Genomic DNA, 7,444 nt, shown 5'->3' with positions numbered 1-7,444 from the left:
AGTAAAGCCCAGCTCTGTTTGGGTCGGTTCTGTGAAGCCCGGTTCTGTTCGGGTCGGTTCTGTGAAGCCCGGCTCTGTTCGTGAAGCCTGGCTCTGTTCGGGTCGGCTCTGTTCGGGTCGGTTCGGTGAAGCCTGGTTCTGTTCGGGTCGGTTCAGTAAAGCCCGGCTCTGTTTGGGTCGTTTCTGTGAAGCCCGGCTCTGTTCGGGTCGGCTCTGTTCGGGTCGGTTCTGTGAAGCCCGGCTCTGTTCGGGTCGGTTCTGTTCGGGTCGGTTCTGTTTGGGTCGGTTCAGTAAAGCCCGGCTCTGTTCGGGTCGGTTCTGATTGGGTCGGTTCAGAAGGAAGGCCGATCCTCCCCTCCAATGAGACTCAGGAAGTAAACGCTCAGAACAGGAAACAGGAAGTTGGAAGATATTTTCGGCCCAAGAAGAAGAAACCTTCACAGAAAACCTGAGCAGGGAAAGGTCAAGAGGTCAGCTGAGACCAAAGCTGCTGGCCTGAAGGATCGGTTCTGGAGGGAAACCAAGGAGTGGACCCGACCCAGATGTCCTGGGTGTTAGAGGCTGGAAGCTTCCTTTTGGTTCTGATGGATGGACCAAACTGATGGGGCCCATCGGATGGTTCTGTTGGTCATGTGACCCTGCAGGTGTCAGAACCAGCCGCTGAGTCGTGACAGATCTTTCCCATCTGCGGTGACTCAGCGTTGCCATGGCGACGGGCTGAAACGGGCCTCCAGGTGCGGCTGACAGCAGGACGGCGGGAACGGGTCGGCTCAGAACCGCGGGTCGGACCGGCGCCGAGTCTGCTGCAGATACTCCAGCTGGTGATGATTCAGGAGGCGAACCGAGATCCACAGAGATTCATGAAGACCATAGAACCGGGCCGGGGTCCGGCTGGCCCAACCGGGCCGAGGTCCGGCTGGTCCAACCGGGCCGAGGTCCGGCTGGTCCAAGCGGGCCGAGGTCCAACTGGGCCGAGGTCCAACCGGGCCGAGGTCCAACCGGGCCGAGTCCGGCTGGCCACGATGTGCGTCAGATTTTTAATTTTGTTTTCCTCTTCGGTTTTAGTTTCCATCTCTGAACAGTAAAATCCCGGCGGTCGGGAATCGGAACCGGTCCGGTCCGTTTGGACGGGTCGCTCCCCGCATCTTGGTTCTGTCTGTACCTATAATCGGGCCGATGCAGTGAAGCGGTCGGTGATGGACCCAAACGGTTCTGCAGGGTTCTGATCGGATCCGTTCTGGTTTCCGGGTTTGTTCTGATCTTAAGAGACTGATCGGGTTTTCCGCAGCGGCTGGTTCTGTTAACTATGGTCTAATCTGAATGGGTTCTGATGGTTCTGCTGCTGATCAGAACCAGTCAACACGACCAGAACCGCGTGGAGGTGCTACCCCCATGTGGCCACTCGGTGGTACTGCAGCAGGCCCTACAGTCAGAAGGTCCAGAAACAGAATCTCTGCTAAAACCCGACCTGCAGAACTCAGAACAGAACCAGCCAGCAGAACCCGTCACAAGCAGCCGTCTGGATCAGAACCTTTGGGTCGGACTCACCTGCTGTGCAGCGCTGGCACCGATGTCGCCTTCCTGAAGCTGTCTCTGACGATGGAGCGGCGCCACGTGTCCTTCTCAGACCGGGACCGGACCGGGGGGCCCGGCCCGGCGCCGAGGGCCGTGTCGGAGGACGACTCGGGCCGGGTCAGCGGAGCGAAGCTCAGCTCCAGGATCTGCTTGGCGCTCTCGCAGATCTGGCTCTGGACAGAGAAACGGGTCAGCGGCCGGCGGCCCGGTGCCACGCGGCGGGCCCTCCAGAACCGGCCTACCTGTATCTCGGGGGTGAGCGTGGGCAGGTCGAAGGTGAAGACGGAGGTGGACCCGGAGGTGAGCAGGTCCACGCTGTCCAGGCTGCTGTAGGACGTCCCCTTGGCGCGGTGCGACTCCATGATGCTCTCGAAGTGGCGGCTGAACGAATCCAGCTGGCTCTCCGACGGTCGCCGGGCGACGCCCGCCGCCACCGGCGACTTCAGGCCGCCGTGGGCCTCGGACGGCGGCGCCGTGGTTCTGGAGGAGGAGACGGGTCAGACCTGAGTGGTGGTTACCGTGGAAACCAGAGGCGGCCGCCCTCACCCCTTCAGCAGCAGACTGAGGACCTCGTCTTCCTCTCTGGCGGCGCGCTGCCGCTGGCGGTCGCCCTGCATGCGGACGCTGGCCCAGCTGGCCACGCCCTCCTCCTCCTCCTCATCTTCCTCGTCCACCTGGCCGTTCTGCTCCCTGGACGACCCGTCCTCCGGGCTGAAGCAGGACTTTCCCAGAACGCTGCGGCTGAAACCCAGATCGGCCTCTTCGGCGGCCTCGGCCTCCGCTCGCATCACCTGCAGGGGCGGGGCGATTATCGCATCGATGAATTCTGATCAATACATCACAACCTGCAGGCCCTCAGAAACCAGAACCAGAACCAGTTCACCTCGTCCAGGTCCGTCTCCCGGTAGCAGCGCAGCGGCACGGCGTCCAGGTCCGTCTCAGAGTACTTAATGGACCGCCGGATGATGCCGGTCTTTGGGGCGGGGCCTCGGGGGTCAGGGGTCACCAGCTCCACCTCGACCTGCTGGACCTCGTGATGAGAGAGCTTCTGGTTCTGCTGGTCCCGCCCCCTCCTCTGATTGGTCGGCTGCAGGTGGAGGGAGGAGGGCGGGGTGGGGCTGGACGAGCCGCTGGTCGGTGGCGTGACGGACGAAACGTCTGCAAGAAGAGAAACTTTATTAATCCCCAGGAGGAAACGACGATTCAGGCCAAAGAACAAAACAACAATTCATCCCTCACACACCGAGTCCATCGAGTCTCCAGCTGCATGGGCCCCATCGGTGACAGAATGGGTCCCAACGGGGACAGAATGGGTCCCATCTTTGCCCGGATGGGCCCCATTGGGGATGGAATGGGTCCCATCTTGGACATAATGGGTCTCACCAGGGACATAATGGGTCCAATCAGGGCCAGAATGGGTCCCATCTTGGCCAGAATGGGTCCCAAGATGGACAGAATTGGTCCCATCAGGAACAGAATGGGTCCCATCAGGAACAGAATGGGTCCCAATGGGGACATAATGGGTCCCTACGGGGATAGAATGGGTCCCAATGGGGACAGAATGGGTCCCTACGGGGACAGAATGGGTCCCAATGGGGCAGAATGGGTCCCAATGGGGACAGAATGGGTCCCTACGGGGATAGAATGGGTCCCATCGGGACAGAATGGGTCCCATCAGGGACAGAATGGGTCCCATCGGGGCCCGAGGGCTCTGCTTTGACCAGCCTGCTCATCCAGACGGAGACCATCAGGTCCACAGTTCAGTCACTGAACTGATTCACTGATCTGAACAGATCCTCTGTTCAGAATCAATTCTTGAACAGACTTCTGGTTCCATTTTTCTCACAGATGTTCTGTGGTCCATTGCAACCCGACCCAGACCAAACCAGGCAGCTGGTTCTGAAGAACCAATGATCAGCGGGTAAAAGGTCAAATGTGGCTGGTTCCGTGGGTCCAGCTGGTCAGAACCGTTGAGGCCGACCTGAGTCGCCTGATGGAGGCAGACGGCCTAAATAAAGGCCAGGAAGTGAGCTGGAGCTGGAAGGCTAAGCGGCTAATTGGCTTACTGGAAGCTGCTTGTTTACTCCTGCCGGTTCCCCAGCTCCTCACTCGGACCGTTACCGGGTTCTGAAGGTTCTGTCCGGTAAGGCTCCAGATTCTCTTACCTCTGCTTCGGCGGCCCGGATCCGTCGGGCCTCCAAACAGGAAGTCCCACTTCGCCCTGGCGATCTTCTGGGACCGAGACGAAGGGCTGGATGGAGCGGTCCGGTCCGACTGCAGGAGAGGAACCAGAGACATGAAATCAGTCCGGTTCAATAACACCGGGTCTAACTGCAGCAGAACCAGGAAACCAGACCCGGATCAGTCCGCCTTTAACATTAGTTCCAGTCTGACATAAAGAACTAAGATTTCAACAGGAAACTTCCCATCAAAGAGGTCAGAGGTCACATGTGGGGTCCCCCAAGGCTCCATCCTAGGACCCTCAATATCTATATGCCCCCACTAGCTCAGGTTATAACAGGAAATAAGATCAGTTACCATGACGATGCAGATGATACACAGCTCTACATTATGATGTCACCAGGTGACCTTTGACCCCATCCAATCACCTAACAGATGCTCAGAACAGATAAATGTGAGGATGTGACAAAACTTTCTGCAGCTGAACAGAAACAAAACTGAAGTTATTATCTTTAAACCTAAAAAGAAGCGAACCAGAGTTATAGATCTAGAGTTTTAGATAAAGAGTAATAGATCTAGAGTTATAGATCTAGAGTTATAGATCTATAGTCAGCTTCAGTTCTTCCAGTTGGAAACCAGAGATCAGGCTGACCTCTGACCTGACGCTTTGGTCCCACAGTGGACCTTCTAGCAGCTGCAGAACGTTTCCAGGACCAGAGGATGAAAGTCTCAGATCAGAGAAACTCATCCAGGCTTTGATTCCTGCAACCAGAACCAATCAATCAGGTTCTGGTTCTGCTCTGCATCCCCACAACCAGAACCAAACAAGGAGACGCAGCATTCAGCTTCTATGCACCACAGATCTGGAACAAACTTCCATATTAGTGAATGATGTGTGTCCTTTTAGTGAGGACGGACAGCCGACCCGTTGTCCATCCCAACCAGGCCAGTGAGGAACCACCAGGAGGTCCAACGCTGCTGGCTGAGGACAACATCTAAATATGTCTGTTTCTGATACAGGTTTATTGCGATCAGACATTCTCCCCAAACACACCGTGGACCCGTCCCGCCTCTCCCATCCCGTCCAGCCAACCTGCATCCCAGAACCGCCGTCCGTAGTACCGTGGCTGGACTGGCTGGAGGTTTCAGGGGACACGCTGTGTCCCAGGCTTCCTGTGACCCCACTGGAGCTGGAGGACAACGTCCCGGGGGGTGCACCATGATCCTGAGTCTCTTTCTGGTTCTTGGCCATTCCTAGAACCAGCAGCTGGCACTCCTGGGCCAGCTGTTTATGGACTCCTCGAGCATCCGGTCTACAGCACTGATCGCTGCTCTGAGTGTGAACTCCAGAAGACGACTGATGGACAGTTTGTCCTTTGGAGGTCCACCTCCCCGGCAGACACTCTGCCCTCTGGCTGGATGCGTTTCTTCTGGGGACCTCGGGGCTGGATGCTGGTGACCCGTCCAGCAGATCATCATGCTGCCTCTGCTCCAGGACCTGAGGTCTATGGTCTCTGGTGTGCTGGGTTGACTGATACCGGTGCAAGTTGGACCCATCTTTAGATGGTGACGATGTCCGCGTCAGTCGGGGGTCCAACATGGGCGACCCGGAAGCAGGTACCCAATCCAACTTACTTAGCAAGGCAGGAGACACTGGTGGAGCTCTTTTGGACGTTCCAGGAGAAATGCGTCCTGGTTTCGTTTGAGGTAAAAATGTTTCTGGTTTCCGATTCTGGTTCCAGTTCTCCGTCTGCAAAGCCTCAAGGGGAGATTGCCATAGAGGAGATTCTTTTGGGAACGTCCCTGAATGTTTGGGACTCTCAGATCTCACAGAATCAGCGTCAGAGGGAGTTGGAGAGGGGGTCCATTTGTAACGTCTGTCTGCAGAACCAGCAGAGATTCTGTTGGACTCTCCAAGAAACTTACAATCCAGATCAGAGATGGAGTATGGAGAGATGCTCCTCCTGTCACTGATGGGACTGTTTGCATCGCTGGTTCTGCTGCTACAGCGGGACAGATGGTACGGACTCCTACTGCGGGGATCATTGGAGTTGAAGCTCACAGGTTCTGCTGCAGGATGACTGGTGCTGGTCCTGGTACCAACACCATGGCAGGAGCTCCCAGCTTGGTGCTCAGTCCTAAAAGGAATCTCATGCTGAATGTCTGTGGGTCTTCCTGCAGGTAATGGGGGGTGAAATTTATAGGGCAACCTGTGACCATCTTCATGCAGCCAGGACTTCTGTGGGCTTTGAGTAGGACCTTGTGGTCGGGCCATTGAGTAGAAAGAATCTCCGGTTTGAGCACATAGGCGGTCAGACGCAGGACTTCTGGGTAATCCATTCACTGAACCATGACAGAACCTTCGATCCATCTCCAGGAGCTCAGTCCTGGACGGTAGGGTCAGAGTACTGCGGGACAGGACGGGTGATCCACCCAAAGACCGGCAGCGAGGAGGCTGAGAGGGTCGAGGTAAAGATGGATTGTGGCTCCCTGAAGCATGGCCTGCAAACCTGCGTCTTAGTTCTGGAGACCCAAACTCCTCTAAGGCCCGGTGGGTAGCGTCTCTGGCCACAGCATCCATGGTTGCCTTTGAAAGGTAGGGTTGCCCCCATGAGGAGTCTCTCCTGGGCTGCTGTTGGTGGCTGTTGCCATGTAAGGTTTCATCGTCGTACCATATTGGGTCACTCATCCTCTTCGTCAGATGAGCAGCAAGCTGCTGGCCCTCGGTTCTTCTGTTAGGATCCTGTTGGTGTGCAGCCATGCTGCTGACGCTGCCTTTCTCTATGTACCCAAAGGACACCAAAGACATCCGTCCATCTTCATCCACCGTCTCTGGGACCTCACAAGACCTGGAACGGGTGGTGTAGGTGGAGGGGACAGTCAGCCAGTGTGAGGATGTAGAAGATTGAAAGGAGGGATCAAAACTTTCATCCAAAGTTTCCTGATGGTGTAACTGGGCTGCAGAGGAGTGAGGGTTCTGGAGCTGGAAGCTGACTGAATGCCTAGAAGAAGACTTAGGGGAGCAGTAGTTCGCCCTCGCTGAACAGCGCGGTACCTCCGGAGAAAGATCTGGACTCCGGTTTGGACTGGACTGGCTGGAGCTCCTTTGGGAGTTAGAGACGAGATCTGAACATTGCAGCATCAACTGGTTGGTTCCACCATCGCCTCGGCCCAGGAACTTCTCATCCTCTTCCGAAACGGACCGGACTTCCACATACAGGTGGAGAACTTTACCTGGCTGAGACATAGTGGCCAGTTTAGCAACCTGCTCCTTCCTGCTAGCTAAATACGCAGCGGGGTGCTGAACTTCCATGAACCCAGCAGAACCCTGAAGCCTATGATGTTTGGTCGAGAGAGCAGCAGGTCCATAGTCCATCAGCTCCTACAACCTGCAGCGAGAAAAACAAACCGAAGAAAAGTCCGTCAACATCTCAACTCATCAAGTCATTGAGCTCAAAGTTCTCCGTGTTTGAGACTGAACTAAAAAATGTTCTTTACACCCAAACCTAGACTTCTAATGTCTGAAGCAGTTGTCTAAATCCACAGGTTGGACTTCTCAGCTGCTTCTCAGATCCCTCTCTTCCTGTCTACAGCCTTCACTTCCGGTCTACATCCTTCACTTCCTGTCTACAGCCTTCACTTCCTGTCTACATCCTTCACTTCCGGTCTACATCCTTCACTTCCTGTC

The 7,444-nt window shown here is 55.9% G+C and overlaps 1 protein-coding gene across 2 annotated transcripts; it reads right to left on the bottom strand.

Annotated features, from left to right (window-relative positions):
* Positions 1-955: 955 nt before the first annotated feature.
* Positions 956-7,413, bottom strand: LOC103461174 (uncharacterized). Of its 2 annotated transcripts, none has more exons than XM_008403504.2 (6): positions 4,811-7,413; positions 3,741-3,849; positions 2,459-2,733; positions 2,122-2,366; positions 1,818-2,055; positions 956-1,748 (listed from the first exon to the last, which is right to left on the bottom strand). In XM_008403504.2, exons 1-6 carry the CDS (start codon positions 7,130-7,132, stop codon positions 1,545-1,547), a joined length of 3,393 nt encoding a protein of 1,130 aa, XP_008401726.1. In that variant the 5' UTR covers positions 7,133-7,413; the 3' UTR covers positions 956-1,544. The 2 variants fall into 2 exon arrangements, with proteins under 2 accessions (XP_008401726.1, XP_008401727.1); XM_008403505.2 differs by having other exon boundaries at positions 4,850-7,413.
* Positions 7,414-7,444: the final 31 nt, after the last annotated feature.

The sequence above is a fragment of the Poecilia reticulata genome, unplaced genomic scaffold, assembly GCF_000633615.1.
Source record: "Poecilia reticulata strain Guanapo unplaced genomic scaffold, Guppy_female_1.0+MT scaffold_712, whole genome shotgun sequence".
NCBI lineage: Eukaryota > Metazoa > Chordata > Actinopteri > Cyprinodontiformes > Poeciliidae > Poecilia > Poecilia reticulata.
The sequence above is the reverse complement of the archived record's forward strand: the minus strand, read 5'-3'. Positions and strand labels throughout refer to the sequence as shown.

What these genes read in the sequence shown, in the direction of transcription:
- LOC103461174 (XM_008403504.2), bottom strand. Translation starts at nt 7,132, where the DNA reads ATGGACTATGGACCTGCTGCTCTCTCGACCAAACATCATAGGCTTCAG. An exon ending in TCCGGGCCGCCGAAGCAGAG is followed by an intron (nt 2,734 to 3,740) that starts GTAAGAGAATCT and finishes CTCTTCTTGCAG; the next exon opens with ACGTTTCGTCCGTCACGCCA. An exon ending in CGCTCACCCCCGAGATACAG is followed by an intron (nt 1,749 to 1,817) that starts GTAGGCCGGTTC and finishes TTCTCTGTCCAG; the next exon opens with AGCCAGATCTGCGAGAGCGC.